Source organism: Perognathus longimembris, chromosome 2, assembly GCF_023159225.1.
Source record: "Perognathus longimembris pacificus isolate PPM17 chromosome 2, ASM2315922v1, whole genome shotgun sequence".
Taxonomy (NCBI): domain Eukaryota; kingdom Metazoa; phylum Chordata; class Mammalia; order Rodentia; family Heteromyidae; genus Perognathus; species Perognathus longimembris.
In genome coordinates this window covers 88,584,120-88,601,652 of record NC_063162.1, presented here as the reverse complement: position 1 = coordinate 88,601,652, position 17,533 = coordinate 88,584,120, and the positions used below count along the sequence as shown (strand labels likewise).

Below are 17,533 nucleotides of genomic sequence, written 5' to 3'. Positions count from 1 at the left end.
AGGCAAGCACTTTACCACTAGGCCATATTCCCAACCCTGAGACCACATTTTTTGAGTTGCTTTTGTTCTTAAAATAAAAGTTTGCACTATGCCATGTTCTTTTGGCCCCGTCCTTTTCAAGTCTTACAGTTTGTATTTGCAAATGGACTGAGCATGGAAGATCTCACTAAACAACAACAACAAAAAAAAACCTAACCAAAAAACAGAAAACCAGGTCTAGCCAGGTGCCAGTAATCCTCACTACTCAGGAGGCTGAAATCTGAGGATCACAGTTCAAAGATAGCTCAAGAGCAAAGTCCATGAGACTCTAGCAAAAAGCCAGAAGTGGAGCTATGGCTCATGTGCTACCCTTGAGTAAAAAAGCTCAGGAATGGTACCCAGGCCCTGAGATCAAGCCCCAGAACTAGCACAAAACAAACAAAAAACATGTCTCTCTGTATGTCAAGTGTCCTAGTACACTGAAGTATAAGATAGGAGGATCACTTGGGCCAATGAGGTCAAGACCAGCCTGGGCACTAAAGTGAGATTCTTTGTCAAAGGAAAAAAAAACAAAACAAAACACAACAACAAACCCACAATAATTACAAAATTAACTGGTTTCTATGCAAAAGAAGGAAAAGTAGCTTTGTACTGGAGAGTCCTGACAAACACTATCTGCAGGTAGTCCAAGTTAACATCAATAATAAATCATATTATGACATGTGCTCTTGATATAGTTAGAATACCACATCACCTTTGTGTTGATCCTACCCCAAACACGAAAACAGTAGTTGAATGAATAAAGCATGGGACAAACTCAAATTGAGACACATTCTCTCAAGTACCTAACTGGAACTCAAAACTGTTAAGATCATCAAAGATAAGGGAAGTCTGAAATCCTGTCACTTGCTAGAAAAGCCTAAGGTGACTTAGTTACTAAATGCAATGAACTAATATTGGTTTGTTTATTGGTGCCAGTTCTGAGATTTGAACTCAGGGCCTGGGTACTGTCCCTGAGCTTTTTTGCTCAAGGCTACTACTCTACCACTGGAATCACTGCTCCACTTCAGGGTTTTGAGTAATTAATTAAATATAAGAGTCTCATGTACTTTCTTGCCCCGATTGGCTATGAACCATGATCCTCATACCTCAGCCGAGTCCTAAGTAGCTAAGATTACAGATGTGAGCCAACAGTGCCCTATTATGTGGTATTTTTATGGAATCATAAGACAAAAATAGCATTAGATAAAAAGTAAAGAAATAAAAAATGTATAGATGGATTTTAGGGTACCAGTGATGGTTCTTATAGCAGATGTATCATACTTAAGGTAACTAGAACTGGGTATAGAGTACCATATATCAGAATTCTGTACTATCTTTGCAACTTTATTGTAACTCTAAAACTATTTTAAAGTCTCTTAATAAAATAATTCGGGGCTGGGAATATGGCCTAGTGGCAAGAGTGCTTGCCTCGTATACACGAAGCCCTAGGTTTGATTCCTCAGCACCACATATATAGAAGAGGCCAGAAGTGGCGCTGTGGCTCAAGTTGGCAGGGTGCTAGCCTTGAACAAAAAGAAGCCAGGGATAGTGCTCAGGCCCTGAGTTCAGCCCCAGGACTGGCCAAAAAAAATTCTTCAACTCAGAAGACCAGAAGGAACATAGGCTTTATTAATACTAGCCTTATTAATTAGCTAGCTCAAACAATGTGGTAGATGAAAAATATGCATTAAATCATTTGTTTTTAATATGCTTAATGGTTTGTAAATTAAAGCATGTTAATGAATTTGCACTTGTTCGGTGCAGTAAATTAATGCTACAATATTTTAGAGAACAATTCTTATATAACCTATAATTAAGTATAGAATTTTATATGTTAAAGTTCACTAGAAAGACATTTCTGTAAGTTTGCAGTATATGAGTTGAAATTAATCATGAGTGATCTTTTTATCTTCTGGGTAGAAGCTGTCTTGGTAAATTTGTTTTCTTAGTACTGAATATACATTGGAAATATCACTGACTAGTAGACTTCTTTCAGTTGGATGTACTTCCTTCCAAAAAGGAAGATGAATTTTTTAATACTATATTTTACATCTTGATTACATTATGTAGTAGTTATGTCTAGAAAGTATGTAACCTATAATACTACAAAGCAGTCAATAAACTTAAGAAATATAGTCAAATGTTTCAACATGTAAACATATTTGAGGAAAATACTAGAGAGAAATATTGTCTCCTGATAACATTTTCATTCTTCAATGTGAGAGTAAACATAAGTAATTAGGATGTGGCTGCCAACTAAGAACTTTGCTATGCTATTTTTCCCCTTTAGGTTTATGATGCTGCAGTCAGGTGGTTGAAGTATGATGAACCTAATCGCCAGCCATTTATGGTTGATATCCTTGCTAAAGTCAGGTTTCCTCTTATATCAAAGAATTTCTTAAGTAAAACGGTACAAGCTGAACCACTTATACAAGATAATCCTGAATGCCTGAAGATGGTGATAAGTAAGTTCTCTTCATATCCATTTATATCCTGATCATGTGGCCAGTTTCTTATACTTAAAACCTATTGGAATGGATCAGACTTAGTAGTTAAGGAGAAATGTAAAGACTTTATCTTCTTCCTAGAAAATTAATCTCTTGGGCTTCTCATTCTCCTAAATATTGAAATGCTTGAAATATATTGAAATACTTGATTTATGTGACAAGATGAAAACTGTTTATTCTTTTTCTACTTGTGTATATATAATAGATTTTGTGCCCTTTGTTCCTAGTGTTTCCTTTTTTATTGAGCCAAATAGTGTCCCGGGCTTTCACTCAGGGCCTGGGTACTGTCTCCAAACTTTTTTGCTCAAAACTAGCACTCTGCCACTTGAGCCACAGCTCTACTTCCAGCTTTTTGGTTGTTAGTTGGAAATAAGAGTCTTTTGTGGGTTTTCTTGCCTGCACTGGCGTCAAACCATGATCCTCAGATCAAAGCCGCCTAAGTAGCTAGGATTACAGGTATGAACTTGGCTCATTTTGTTTCATAGCAGCTTTTGTTGTTTTTTTGTCTAGAGTTCATAATTGCTAAATGTCACTGGGCATAGTGGTATATACCTGTACTGTGGAGAAGGAAGTGGCAGAAGGATCATAAGTTCCGGTAACCTTGGTTGAAGTTAGAAGAAGCTCTATCTTGAAAACAATAGATAAACAAAAGGCCTTGGGGGAGGCGGCTATCTTAAATGTAGAGCACTCACCTAGCATGTATAGGACCCTCCTGGGTTCAGTGTCTGGTACTATAAAAGAAAAAAACTGATTTTATTTTTCTTTGATTCTTTTTAACTTACAGAGGCCAAGCCTTGATGCTTCTATAACATGCCACTTAATAAAGTTTTTGGTAGAGTTATTCTGCAGCTTTTATTTCATGAAAATATCGCACTTAGAACCTTCCTTCTGCTTGTTCCAATATGGACTTTTAGCTCTTTCAGTTTGAAAAGTTCTTGCCTTGGAACTTTTCTTCCCTATCATAGGAAGTTCTTTGAGTTCCATGTTATGTGCATTATCTTCTGGATCCCATGTTTGCTCTTTTGCTTTGTTTCATGTTTAAAAATTGTTTTATCTTAAAGTATTTGTGCAAAGGGATTTCAATTCAGCATGTCAGTTTTATGAGTAAAATGCGTCTTTATCATTTCCCCCCGTCTCTCCCAACTCTACCTATGGTACCATTTTCACATAAGTACACTGAATATTATGACTATATTTGCCTGCTCTTCCTCTTTATTTATCTGCCCTCCTCCCCTTGACTTTATACACTCTCTCTCTCGTTCCAGCTTCCTGGTATTCATTTTGTTTGACTGTAACTTAGTTGTTCAAAGGAGTTACACATTAGAATTATCCCATGCATCTACCATACTTTAGTTATTATGTTTGTGTGTATATTCATATGACCCTATATATTTTTCATAAATATGTATAATTAGGTCTAACTTATTTTGCTTCATTTTATTTGTTTTCATTTTGTTCCCTTTTAGGAAGGGTTTGGGGATGTAAACCAGGCTCCCTTTTCAGACATCAGATGACTTCCCACCATTTAAGTAATGTTGCCTTGTACAGAGGAAGAAAACAGAAAAGAAAACAAACATAGATGAAACCAGGCCAAAAGAATTTTAGCTTAAAGAAAATAAGTTACAATGTAAAATTCACAGTCAAAACTCCTCATATGAAGAGCCAAGCCAAGTTCTTACTCAGAATTTACAAATGCTAGTAACTAATGCTAGGAGGAATAACCCCCAAAAGAATAAGTCTGAGGAATGAAAAGCTGGCTCCTAAGGAAAGGTACCATAGTGTCCCTAGTCCTCTCCTTAGGGAGGAAAGTATTCCAATTAAATTAGCAAAACAGCAAGTACATGCTTCCTCTGAGTGAGCACTGGTGATCTGCTAACTGGAAACAGCTCCCTCTTGTCTCTCTCCTCTCTACCTTCTGTTCCTGAGAGTTATGTGTATTTCATACAAGTCATCTTCAGCATATGTGGAACAGATCCTCAGGGTCAGAAAATTTGAGCTAGTATTCATCCATTTGGATCTCTGGTGTGTTTGGGGGTGATTCTGATGCTGCTGGTCATTGGGCCGTACTTTAAGAATTATTTTAGGCAAAATTTTGCCTTGATCTAAAAATGGTTTTCATGTGATTAAAAGATTTTTTGAAAACTATATTTGATTCTGGTACCCTGCGTATTTTATATATGCTTGTCTGAATTAGAGAAGGGAAGGGGAACCTTAAAGTGGTGAGACAGGATAAAAGGCGAACCAATGCAACAGCAATACATACAAGATATTATGTTGTAAACTAGCTGTACAATTTGGGGCGAGGTGGGAGGAATTGGGGAGGATGGAAGGTGGGAGAAAAATGAGGGAGGGGTAACAAATTGAACAAGAAATGTACTCACTACTAATGTATGAAACTGTAACCCCTCTGTACTTCACCTTGACAATAATTTTTAAAAGATTATTAAATACAAACAGTATTCCTCAGAAACCAAATGTATCCTGAAAAGTTTAAGGCATTACTGTCTACATGTTACAGAAAAAGTTTGCCAACCTCACTAAAACATACCTTAGCCTCTGAGGTTTCTAGTTATTCTTATGAAAAAGTGTTTCTCTACAGTGAAAAGAAATGCTAAATATTTATAATTATTTTCATTCATTCACAGACATGCCTCCAAACATATCTATCTCTTTTGTAAAGGCTTAACACAGCTTCATTTATAAAAGTAGTATCATATTTATTTCTCTCATAATTTAATTGATTGATAGTACTGAGGCTTGAACTCCAGGCCTCTAACTCTTGTTCAGCTTTCTTGTTAAGGGCTGACATTCTACCCACTTGAACTACTCCTCCAGTTTAGCATTTTGCTGATTAATTGGAGTAGTTTTTATGACTTTTTCTCCCTAGGTTGACTTTGAAACGAGATCATCCAGGTCTAAGCCTCCTGAGTAGCTATGATTATAGGCATGAGCCACCAGCACTCAGCCATAATCTTGCTTTTTAATAATACTGTATACAATGCACAATTCAAAAAATCATAAAAGGTTATATTGTGAAAAGGTCTCTCTGATATCCCTGCTCCCTATACTACATTCCCTTACATAGGTTACTTCATATATATCCTATATATTCTTCCTAAAGTAGTTTGAAACTACTACTTCATGTACACATATAAATTATATATAATGAAATGTGTTACTGTGAAAACATACATTTTAAAACCAATAGTATTATATTTTGTAGACTTTTTACATCTTGCTTTGTTTTTTCATCCCATACCATTTCTTGGAGGTCATTTCATGTGTGCATATTAACCTTTCCTGTTAACAGTAACAAAATATTTCATTATATAGATGTACCATAATTTTTAACCCCTTTTCCTCATATGAGCATTAGGGGAGCTCCTGGGCTAAAGGGTAGTATGTACATTTGTGATTTTAATGTATCTCACTATATCCTCCCAGATGGCTATGGCCCTCTCAAAATGCTTATACCCAGCCACACCTCTATCCAAGTGGCAACAGGTACTGCTCACCCTACAAACCCAGAACAGTGACTCTTGGCCAGTCTGATAGTTGAAAAACTTATGATTTTAATTTTTATTTCTCCTAAGTGGAGCAGCTAAGTATGTTTTCATATGTTTAAAAATTGTGGCCTTTTTTTTTCCTGTGGACTCTATTCAGATTACTAATTTTCTGTTAAATTTCTGGTTTTGATCTTACTAATAAGCTGTCTTTTCAAATTTATATATTTATTTATAAATATAACTTTTCCTAGCTTTGTCACTGTACTTTGATTCCATTATTTTTGCCATGCAGCATCTTAACTTGCAATTTAATATACTTTTCTTTATTTGTCTGAACCAGGACTGGAGCTCAGTATTTGATGCTTTCACTCATTGGCTGGTATGCTACTATCTCAACTACCTGCAACCCCAATATATACTTGCCAGAATTTGTTTTTGGTCCCTTTTATTCAGTGGCCCCGTTTTTTTCAGGCTAGAGTTTTTTATTAAGTGGTTTGTGGCTAAACTAAGTAAGTGCTAAAGGAAGAGAGTCATGTCAGATCACAGCAGTTCTGAATTCTCATTGCATTTGAAAGCTATCTCACTGCTTCACAAAGTTTTACATATATCTAAATTACCTTGGGCTTTTGTTAAGTATTAAGTAGGGTCTGAGACTGGCATTTCTAACAAACTCCCAGATGCTTCATTTCCACTCTTTAAACTGCACTTTAAATGGCAAGTATTTAAGGAACTCTAAAATGCCAAAGCCTAGGCCCTATCACTACATTTTTGTTGGTTTGTGGAATAAATAGTTCCAGTGAATCCCTTGTTGATTCAAATACATAGTTAAGATTAAGACTGTTGTAGTACATGTCTGTAATCCCAACACTTAGAAGCCTGAGCAGAAGGATCATTAAGATCAAGGACAACTCAGGGCTATATAGCAAGATCAAGGGCAGTGTAGGTTACATAATGCATAGTGAGACTGTCCAAATAAAAAGATTGGAAACCACAGTGTTAAGAGATCTAGATTTCAGTAATCATTATCTCATCAGCTATTGATTGAGAAACAAAGTAAATTCAGTTACATAGTGAGTTTCAGAGTGTTAGAATGAATGTTGGTTACCTCAAATAATAACTTGGTTAGGAAGCAGTTACTTAATACATGTCTCTAGCCTCTTTGCCTCCTTAGGTAAAGCTCCTAAAGCTGTAGAGAAATAACAAAAGAAAGTTGGAGAAATTAATGGCATATGATGTCTAGGAATTTCTTTTTAGAGCATCACATTAGTGATTGAGGTTCCTAAATGCATGTATTTTTCTGCAGGTGGAATGAGGTACCACCTACTATCTCCAGAGGACCGAGAAGAGCTTGTAGATGGAACTAGGCCTCGAAGAAAAAAACATGATTACCGCATAGCTCTGTTTGGAGGCTCCCAACCACAGTCTTGTAGATATTTTAATCCAAAGGTAACTATTTTTTATTCTCATTTTGCTTTTGAAAACACTGAACAAATAAGCACTCTCCTGAGTCTTACCTTTAAAGATATTGGTCTTTACTATTCTTTTATATGACCTTATGAGATAGTTAGTTACTGTCTTTGTTATGCAGACAGGAAAATGGATACTTAGGGCTAGGAATGTGGCTTAGTGGTAGAATGCTTGCCTAGCATGCATGAAGCCCTGGGTTTGATTCCTCAGCCCCACTGATAAACAGGGAAAGCCAGAAGTGGCGCTGTGGCTCAAAAGGTAGAGTGCTAGCCTTGAGCCAAAAGAAGCCAGGGACAGTGCTCAGGCCCTGAGTTCAAGCCCCAGGACTGGCAAAAAAAAAAAAAAAAAAAAGGAAGGAAGGAAGGAAGTTGGGGAGGAGAGGGGGAGGAAGGGAAGGGAGGGAGGAAGGGAAAGAAAACAGATACTTAGATTTCAAATGTGTAATTGCTCTGTCTGATGTGCTTTATAGTAAGCACTACTAAAGAAAACAGGAATCTACTCTGGCAGTACATATCTGTAATCCCAGCTTCCTGGAATGCAGATCACAATGTAGAAGCTAGTGTAGGCAAAATCCCCAAAACAAAATATCCCAGTTACTAAAAAGAAAAAAAAGTTGAAATCAAAAGGGCTGAGGCTGTGGCTCAAGTAGTAGAGGCTTTCCTAGCATATATGAGGCCCTGGTTTCATTCCCCAGTATTTTTTTTTTTAAAGGACCTATTTTTTTTCTATCTTATGCTTTTTTGTTTTTAGCAAGTCTTTACAAGACCTAGTTGTTTTATCTTACCTCTATTTATTTTTAAATTTATTTTTATTGTCAAGGTGATGTACAGAGGGCTTACAGTTACGTAAAGTAGTAAGTACATTTCTTGTCGAACCTCTTGATTACAGTGTCCTTTCATTCTAATTCCTGCATTTTTAAAAATATATATGATTTTATTGTTATTAAGGTATTGAACAGAGGGGTTACTGTTTCATACATCAGGTAATGAGTACATTCCTTTTTGAACAATGGTACCCCTTCCTTCACTTTTCCCCAGTTTCTATGTCCCATCCTTTCCCACAAGCTGCATAGTTCATTTTAATTCCTGCTCTTATTATATAAGTTTTTAAAAGGAAAATTCTGCTTCTAGGACTGCATGAGTTTCTTTAGTAATTATATTTTAGTGTAAAATATGCATAGTCATTCTAGACAATTTGGAAAACCTAGAAAATAACAAAGATAAAATTACTTTTCATTCAAACATGTAGAAACAATCACCAACTTTAATGTTACTTCTAGCAAATATTATGCCCATTGGATTAGCAGTCTGATTCATAGATTTAGGAATACAAATTAAAAAATAAGAAGATCACTACTTGTAACCTTGAGAGAATCACCTAACATTTCTATCTCTTGACAGGAGGTATGGCTCAGGAGTACTGTATCTGCCTAGCAAGTACAAGGCCCTGAGTTCAAACCTCAGAACCACAGAAAATTTAAAAAAAAAAAAATAAGAGGAGCCATATGCTGGTGGCCAATGCCTGTAATTCTAGCTACACAGGAGGCTGAGATCATAGAATCATAGTTCAAAGCCAGGCAGGAAAGTCCGTGAGAAGTGGAGCTGTAGAGGTCAAGTGGTGGAAGGCGACTGTTGAACAAAAGCATCAACAGCACCCAGGCCCTGAGTTCAAGCTTAGAACACACACACACACACACACACACACACACACACACACACACACACACCACACACGACCTGGTATCTTAGATGACTGCATGGAGCATCTGTAGCCTCTCATGAATTATCACATTGTTTTGTAATATGGTATACTAAGAATTAAGATTTCTAATTTCATTTTCTATATTTAGAAATATTTTGACTTATTTCTTTGTTGTATGTTTTTCAGCTGTAGAGAAAGAAAGTAGAATTATTTTTTCTATACTACATACATTGCTAGGGCAGACCAATTTCACAATCTCAAAAGATAGCACCTAAAACTTTCCAATTATCTAGAAGTTATGCTGAATCCAGTCACATAATGGTTTTTTTATCATTTCATTAGCCCATTTTGTGTGTTTGTATGCCAGTTGTGGGGCTTGTACTCAGGGCTTGGGCACTGTTTGCTGACCTTTTTTGCTCAAGACTAAGCACTCTATCACTTGAGCCACATCTCTACTTCTGGCTTTTTGATCTCAGGGACTTTTCTGCCTAGGCTGACTTGAACTTAAAAAATTCTCTTTCAGTATTTTGCTTTGATTCTTTTCAATTACTTATTATTACTTAATTTTTGTACACTCCACCACAAGTTTTAAGACTTCCAGTACAAAAATTCACGTAATAAGCCATCCTCATTCCCCCAATTATCTCTTATTCCCTAAAGATAACACTATTAGAATCTCATTGAATATATTTGTTGGCTGTTTCTATTAGAAGTGCTAGCCCTTCTCTTTTTCTTCTGTCAGTTGTGGGGCTTGAACTGGGGGCCTGGGCACTGTCCCTGAGCTCTTTTCTTTTACTTAAGGCTAGCAGCACTCTACTACATTGAGCCACAGTGCCACTTCTGATTTTATAGTGGTTAATTTTAGATAAGAGTCTCATAGACTTTGCTGTCCAGGCTGGCTTTGAACTGTGATCCTGAGATCTTCGCCTCCTGAGTTACAATTATAGGCATGATCTTCCAGTGCCCAGCTTCTTCTCTTGTTACTCTAAGAATTCATCTTGACGGGTTTTTTTTTGCCATATTCTATTATTTATGTATAATATTTCAATATAAATGGATTGTTATTTTATATTAAAATAGAGTGGCTAATGGACCTCCCATAATGACCATTATTTTATTATTCAAGTTGACTGCTTAATAAAATTATTCAATTCAATATATCTAGAAATCTTTAAATGGGTTTCATCATCATCAAATATGATCTATTTTTGTGGACTCTATACTAGTCAAAAGTGGAAAATCACTTTCACTGAATTTATCTACATTCAGAGAGAACAATTGAGTAGTGTTGTTTAAATTAAATTATTCTGAATTAAATCATTATACTATCAAGTATTTTAGATAGTCTTTGATATAATTGGTATCAGAAGGCAAATATTTGTACCCAACTGACAACCAAAAAATTATGCCAAAAAAAGTAATGTTCTTCCTGAATATTGGTAGAAAAAGAAGGAGGAACAGACAGCCTCACTCTGATAGAAAACCAGATGGAACCATCAAGATCATGTTTTCCTTGAGTGCATTTTTAAAACTATATGTTAATATTATATAAGTAATTGTACAAAGGATTTACCACTCAGCAAATCGGTTTATAAGAACAGTGCATCTTGATCACTGTCTTGCTTAGAACTCTGAAGTAAGTTCATCACTGAAGTTAGTGCCTTTCTCAATGTGAGTGCTCAAGTTTCTGAGCATAAGTGACCTATTATAACAAACATTCTGTAGCATTTCATAGGAAACTTCATAAGTTGGGTTTTTTTTAAGAGACTTGAGGAGTTTGAATGAAAAGAAGGGAAAAGACTTGAGACTATCTTTCTGACTTGAAAAGTATAATCACATTTTTTTCATAAAAGCTCCCAAAATGAGGGGAAAACTGGGAGAGATACTGAGGGAAGGAGTGGCATTGTCTAAAAAGAAATGTACTCTTACCTGACATACGTAACTATAACCCCTTTGTACATCACCTGTATAATAATAAGTAAAAGTTCCCAAAATATTTAACTGAATAGAATTCACCTTAGCTTTTTACTTTACATATAAAAATTAGACATATTGGAAGAACTGAAGGAATAGCTAATGTTGGTCATTTTTCTGAGATCAATTTTTGGGTCTTTTTACTTTTGTTAAAGTAAAGTATCTGTATTATACAAAGACCATTTAAATATAGGTATATGACTAGCCTTCAGTTTCCTAGTCTAAAAACAAAAAGTTCAACTCTTCTCAATATTTGTGTAAACATCTATTACTTTTATATTCTACACTTCTGAGCACAATGAGCTTATTTCATTGGTGAGAACATTTTATTAATGTGTATGTTCTCATATTCAGGAATTCGAGATGATTTAAACTGAAATATTCTTTGCTGTAAAAAGATTAAAAGTTACATTTCACAAGCCATGTGTAATGGTGCTTGGGAGGCTGAGATAAGGAGGATGGTGGTTTGAGGCCAGCCTAAGTATAAGGCCATAAATTCAAGCCCCAGTATTGAAAACAAAAACTGCCTACACATCACAGCTCAGTAGAGTCAAATATGTTGAAGATAACTTGACAATATGCCAACATGAGAATTCTTCCCTAAGATTTATTTCTACTCAGGTATTTTCAAGGATTATATTTATGTGAAGTTTCACTTTGACACTGAGTTTTATTTTAATTTCTGATGAATTAAAATTTGTGTTTTGGTTTAAGTTTTAGTTTGGGAGTAGAGAAAGAAAAAGCATTTGGTGACCTGATGAAATAGTGATTCTCAGCAATTCCCTTTGAGTTGGTTTTCTGCTCATTAATAGTTGAGAAATAACCATTTATATGTTATCTGTCACCACATGAACCTAATTTTATCAAGCAGCCTGCTATAGCACATCCAGTTTTCCTGCCCCACCAGTGCAATTTTTTTTTTAATCCCACTATCATGTTATTGTTGAAGCTAAGTCACAAGAGTAGTTTTTCCTGGGATTCTTTTTTTTGGGGGGGGGGCACGGGGTGCAGCTCAGTAATACAGCAATTGTCTAGTGCTAGTCAGAGGGTCTTAGGTTAAATCTGTAGCACTGATTAAACCCAGGAAGTGATACAATACTTTATTACAAAGTATTATAAAGTATTGTATCACGTTTTCCTGATTAAATCTCTTCCTAAACTGAGTTCGTAAATTAAGTTAGTTTTGGGTTTTTTGGTTTTGGTTTGTTTTCTGGTCCTGGGGCTTAATCTCAAGGACTGTGAACTGTCCTTGAGCTTTTTTTTGCTCAAAGCCAATGCTACCACTTTAGCTAGAGGTCTACTTCTGGCTTTTTTACAGTAGTTTACTAGAGATAAGAGTTTCACCCTACTTACCTATCTACCTTCCTTCCTTGCTTCTCATCTACCTAGCTACCTGATACCCATTTTTGTGTCTGAAATTAAATCTCAGATGTTACACAATAAATCTGAAATTTAAAAAGACACTTAGAATTTTCTCCTGTATAATTTACACAAAGAAGACCTATATAAATAGATTTAAGTTTATTTCAAAGCTAAGAAAGATACAAAGTAATCATATCCCTTCCTTTACCTGCTACCTCAACTAACCATCATTCCGAAGAAATCACAGATTAAATCAGATAACAGTCTTCATACCAAATATTTGTATATCCTAGTAAAACACATGTTTTTCAAAAAAAATTTATTATTGTAAAGGTGATATACAGAGGGCTATGGTTACATAAACCAGATAAAAGAGTACACTTCTTTTTGAACAGTGTTACCCCTTACCTGGAGCTCTCCCAATTTTTTCCACCTGTCCCCACCTACAAGTTGTATAGTTCATTTTCAACATAATGTCTAGTGAGTATCACTACTGCATTTGTTCACCCTTTGTCTTACATTAATATTTTCTCAAACCAATGCTCTGTCTTTTCTGGCTTCATTTTCCCTTTCTGAGAGTTGTTCCCTTCTGCTTCAGGATTATAGCTGGACGGACATTCGCTGCCCCTTTGAAAAACGAAGAGATGCAGCATGTGTGTTTTGGGACAATGTAGTGTACATTTTGGGTGGCTCTCAGCTTTTCCCCATTAAACGAATGGACTGCTATAATGTTGTGAAGGACAGCTGGTATTCTAAACTGGGCCCTCCAACACCTCGAGATAGCCTTGCTGCCTGTGCTGCAGAAGGCAAGATTTATACATCTGGAGGCTCAGAAGTAGGTAAGTATTGCTAATATTTTTGTTCAAGGGGAATGCTCTAAAGCCAGCTGACTCGGCTTTCACATCTAAATAAAAATTGATTATACTTACCCAGATATGTTGGTAATCTAAGTCCATATCTAACATATTAGAGCCCATTTCTTTGAAGGGATACCTTAATCCTTTAAATTATTAATTTACAAGACTGTTGCTTCGTATGTTGTTAATTGCCCATTTTTTTATTATGACACTAACAACTGGCACTATTTTTTGGTAGATAGTGTTATTTGCTGAGTTTGACTTATAGACCCTTTAAAAACTATATACTCAAACTTTTAAAATCTGTTTTCTTTTTATATCTTTGTGTCAGAAGAAAGATATCACTGTTATTTTTGTTCTTGTTCTCAATATGTATATGCTGAATGCCTCATTATGTAACCCAGGTTAGTCCTAAATTCCTGATCCTTCTGCCTCAGCCTCCCTTGTGCTGGGATTACATGCAGACACCACTATGTCCAGCTCAATAATTACCTTTTCATTTGCTTTAACACTTCTAATCTAATGATTTATATGGTAATTTATGCTTGTGGGTTAGGTCACATTCTCATTTGTAAGTATCCAGTCTTTTGCTAAATAAACGTTATTTCCCAATGAATATTCTAGGTGTAGAGTAGACACATAGTAGCTTTTATTTACTCTCATCCTTTCAAGTTACTTCTTTAATTAAATAATGTGTTAGCAAGAAGAGCTAAGAATATCAAGTAAACCCCAATGTATGGAATTTAAATGTGTTAACTTTTTATATGAGTGCGCTGGTCCTGGGTCCTGAACTCAGATCTTTGTGCTCTTACTTGTCACTTAGTTTTTTCTCTCAAGGCTGGTGCTGTACCACTTGATCCACACCTCCATTTCTTTTTTTTTCTATATATGTGGTACTGGGAAATGGAACCCAGGGCTTCATGCATGCTGGGCAAGCACTCTACCACAGGCCACATTCCGAGTCCCTTCCTCCCTTTTTAAAATTAATTTATTTATTTTAATTTTAGACAGGGTCTCATTGTGTAGCCCAGGTTGATCTAGAACTCACAATCCTGCCTGCACCTCCCAAGTGGTAGGATTACAGGTGGGTGCATCATGCCAGACACCTCCCTCTTCTTTGTTTGATTTTGTCTTTTTGCCAGTCCTGGGTCTTGAACTCAGGGCCTGAGCACTGTCCCTGGCTTCTTTTGCTCAAGGCTAGCCACAGCGCCACTTGCAACTTTTTCTATATATGTGGTGCTGAGGAATCGAACCCAGGGCTTCTTCATGTATACGAGGTGACCACTAGGCTATATTCCCAGCCCCTCCATTTCTTTTAATTTTTTCTTTTAGTGGTACTAGGATTTTGAACTCAGGACCTTGTGCTTGCTAAGGAAGCACTCTACTACTTAAGCCATGCTCCTAACACTTTTTTCACTTTTGTTGTTTTTCAAACAGGTTTCTCTTTACATCCAGGCAGGTCCTGACTAAAATCTTGGTATTTATATACCTTTTGTAGCCGGAATGACAGCCATTTGCTACTGCATCCGTTTTTTGTTGTTGTTGTTTAGGTGGGTTTCTCAAACTTTTTACCCAGGCTACCTTAAATCAAGATCCTGCTAATCTGCCTCCCAAGTGGCTTTTGTTGTTGTTGTTGTTGTTTTTTGTTTTTTAGGGGGGGCGTGCTGATTGTGGGGCTTGATCTTAGGACATAGGCTATCTCCCTCAGTGCCTTTGTGCTTAGTAAGACCACTTGAGCCACAGGGCCACTTCAGCTTTTTCTGAGTAGTTTATCAGAGATAAGAGTCTCACAGACTTTCCTGCCCAGGTTGACTTGGAACCAGGATACTCAGATCTCAGCCTCCTGAGTAGCTAGGATTCCAGGCATGAACTACAATGTCTTGGTGTGTGATTTTTCCCACCTCCCTGTCATCCTAATACTGGGGCTTGAATTCAGTCCTGGGTGCATTGTTCCTTAGCTTTTTTACTCAAGACTGGAACTCTACCACTTTAGCCACAGCCCACTTCCGACTTTTTGAATGGTCCATTAGAGATAAGAGTCATGGACTTTCCTGCCCCCACTGACTTGGAACCACCATCCTCAGATCTCAGCCTCTTGAATACCTAGGAGCAGGCATGAGCCACCAGTACCTGGCTTGATCTGTGATTTTTATATTAACTCAGAAAATTGTTTGCTTTTAATCAGTTCTAAGTTTTTAACCCTCTACTACATGTCAAATGAATACAAGAAAAATTGTGATTTTCTAAATTTCCTTGAGGTGACCTTTATTACTCGATTTTTACTTTAGTAGGAGGACTTTTCTAGTGTTGTTTTGTATTATTTTTTGTTTTGTTTTTTTACTTCTTGCTCAGCTTGCATTCTGGGCTGGCATTCTACTCCTTGAGCTATGCCTTTAGCCTGGCTTTTTGCTAATTATTTTTGGAAATAGATTCTTAAAGACATTTTTGCCCAGGTTGTCCTCAAACTGTGATCCTCTTTATCCCAGACTCCTGGATAGTTAGGATTATAGGCAAAAGACATTGACACTGGCTAATATCGTATCTTTAATGTTTTCCATATACAGTATGTTTTTCCCTAGTCTCCACCAGCCGAAATCTATCAAATTGGAAATATTGATAAAATTATAGTGCTGCTTCTATTTGTCCTTCTCTGAACCTTTTCATAGACATTGGTTGCAGTGAAGAGCTATAGATGTCGCAGTGTTGTACTTAAGAGTGAGAGATGAAAAATAGTTTGGTAAAGTACTAATTTCCTTTTCATTAGGAAATGGAAAAAGCAATCTTTAATAGTATGATTGCTAAGATTCTCTATTCAGCTACTACAGTGTGAAAATGTTGTAAAACATAAAATGAATAGTCAACATATACCAGAAGTGTACCTTGATACCTAGGGACTTATGCTGAAAGAGGGGCTAGTATCCTTCAGGACTTACCAACCCCAATCACTGAGAACAGTCAGAAAGAACAATTTTGTCAGAGGTGAATTATAATAAGATATTAAGTAATGGGTTGGGAATGTGGCTTAGTGATAGAGTGCTTGCCTACCACGCATGAAACACTGGGTTTGATTCTTCAGTGCCACATAAAGCCGCAAGTGGTGCTGTGGCTCAAGTGGTATCATGCTAGTCTTGAGCAACAGAAGCTCAGGGACAGTGCCCAGGCCCTGAGTTCAAGCCCCAGGACTGGAAAAAAGAAAAAAATATATTGAGTAAGTCTCATAATACCATCAATAATTTTTGTATTTTAGCTATGGCTTTCCAGTCTATGTAATAAACATTTGAATTTAACTCAGCGTGTTATAACTGAACTCCAAGACATACATAATGTTTCTTATTTTACTTCTGAAATCAGACCAATTTATCTTCCTAGAAGTTTAGCTACCAAGGAATCTTTCCAACAGATCCTTTCTTGAATGTTTTCTAAGGACTATACTACATTTTCATTGATTAAGTATACAAATGACTCCATAAACCTAAATTTTTCCCTCTTAAAACTTATGATGTAGCTCAACACTTAGTTGACTCCTAACCCACATACACAGTAAATCAAGTTTTTATGGAACCCTTTTCATTCTATTGCTTTTGTTTCCTTCATTGGTTGGTTGTTTGGTTGGTTGTTTTTTTCTGGTTTTTGACAGTGTCTTAACGTGTAGCCCAAGATAGCCTAAAACTTGCAAGCCTTCTACCTCAGACTCCTAAGTGGTCTCGTTCTTTACAGGAAACTCAGCTTTGTATTTATTTGAGTGCTATGACACCAGAACTGAAAGCTGGCACACCAAGCCCAGCATGCTGACGCAGCGCTGCAGCCACGGCATGGTGGAAGCCAATGGCCTCATCTACGTCTGTGGTGGAAGCTTAGGGAATAATGTTTCTGGGAGAGTGCTTAGTTCCTGTGAAGTATATGATCCTGCCACCGAAACGTATGTATCAATTTAAAGTTCTCATTTCACTGTTACTGTAGTCTCTAAGTTCAATTGCATAAGGTATATAAAATGGCAGAAGGGGCCCAATACAAGCGTTTAGTTCTTATATTAAGAATGTATGGGGCTGGGGATATAGCCTAGTGGCAAGAGTGCCTGCCTCGGATACACGAGGCCCTAGGTTCGATTCCCTAGCACCACATATACAGAAAAAAAAAC

At 36.6% G+C, this 17,533-nt stretch overlaps 1 protein-coding gene across 4 annotated transcripts in view; it reads left to right on the top strand.

The window, feature by feature from the left end:
• Klhl7 (kelch like family member 7) overlaps positions 1–17,533 on the top strand; it is a 43,084-nt gene that overhangs the window by 21,659 nt on the left and 3,892 nt on the right. For all 4 annotated transcript variants that reach the window (XM_048339697.1, XM_048339695.1, XM_048339696.1 and 1 more), the window contains exons 6-9: positions 2,312–2,486; positions 7,338–7,480; positions 13,137–13,377; positions 17,113–17,314. In XM_048339697.1, coding sequence (XP_048195654.1) covers positions 2,312–2,486; positions 7,338–7,480; positions 13,137–13,377; positions 17,113–17,314 — 761 coding nt within the window. The remainder of the gene's footprint in view (positions 1–2,311; positions 2,487–7,337; positions 7,481–13,136; positions 13,378–17,112; positions 17,315–17,533) is intronic.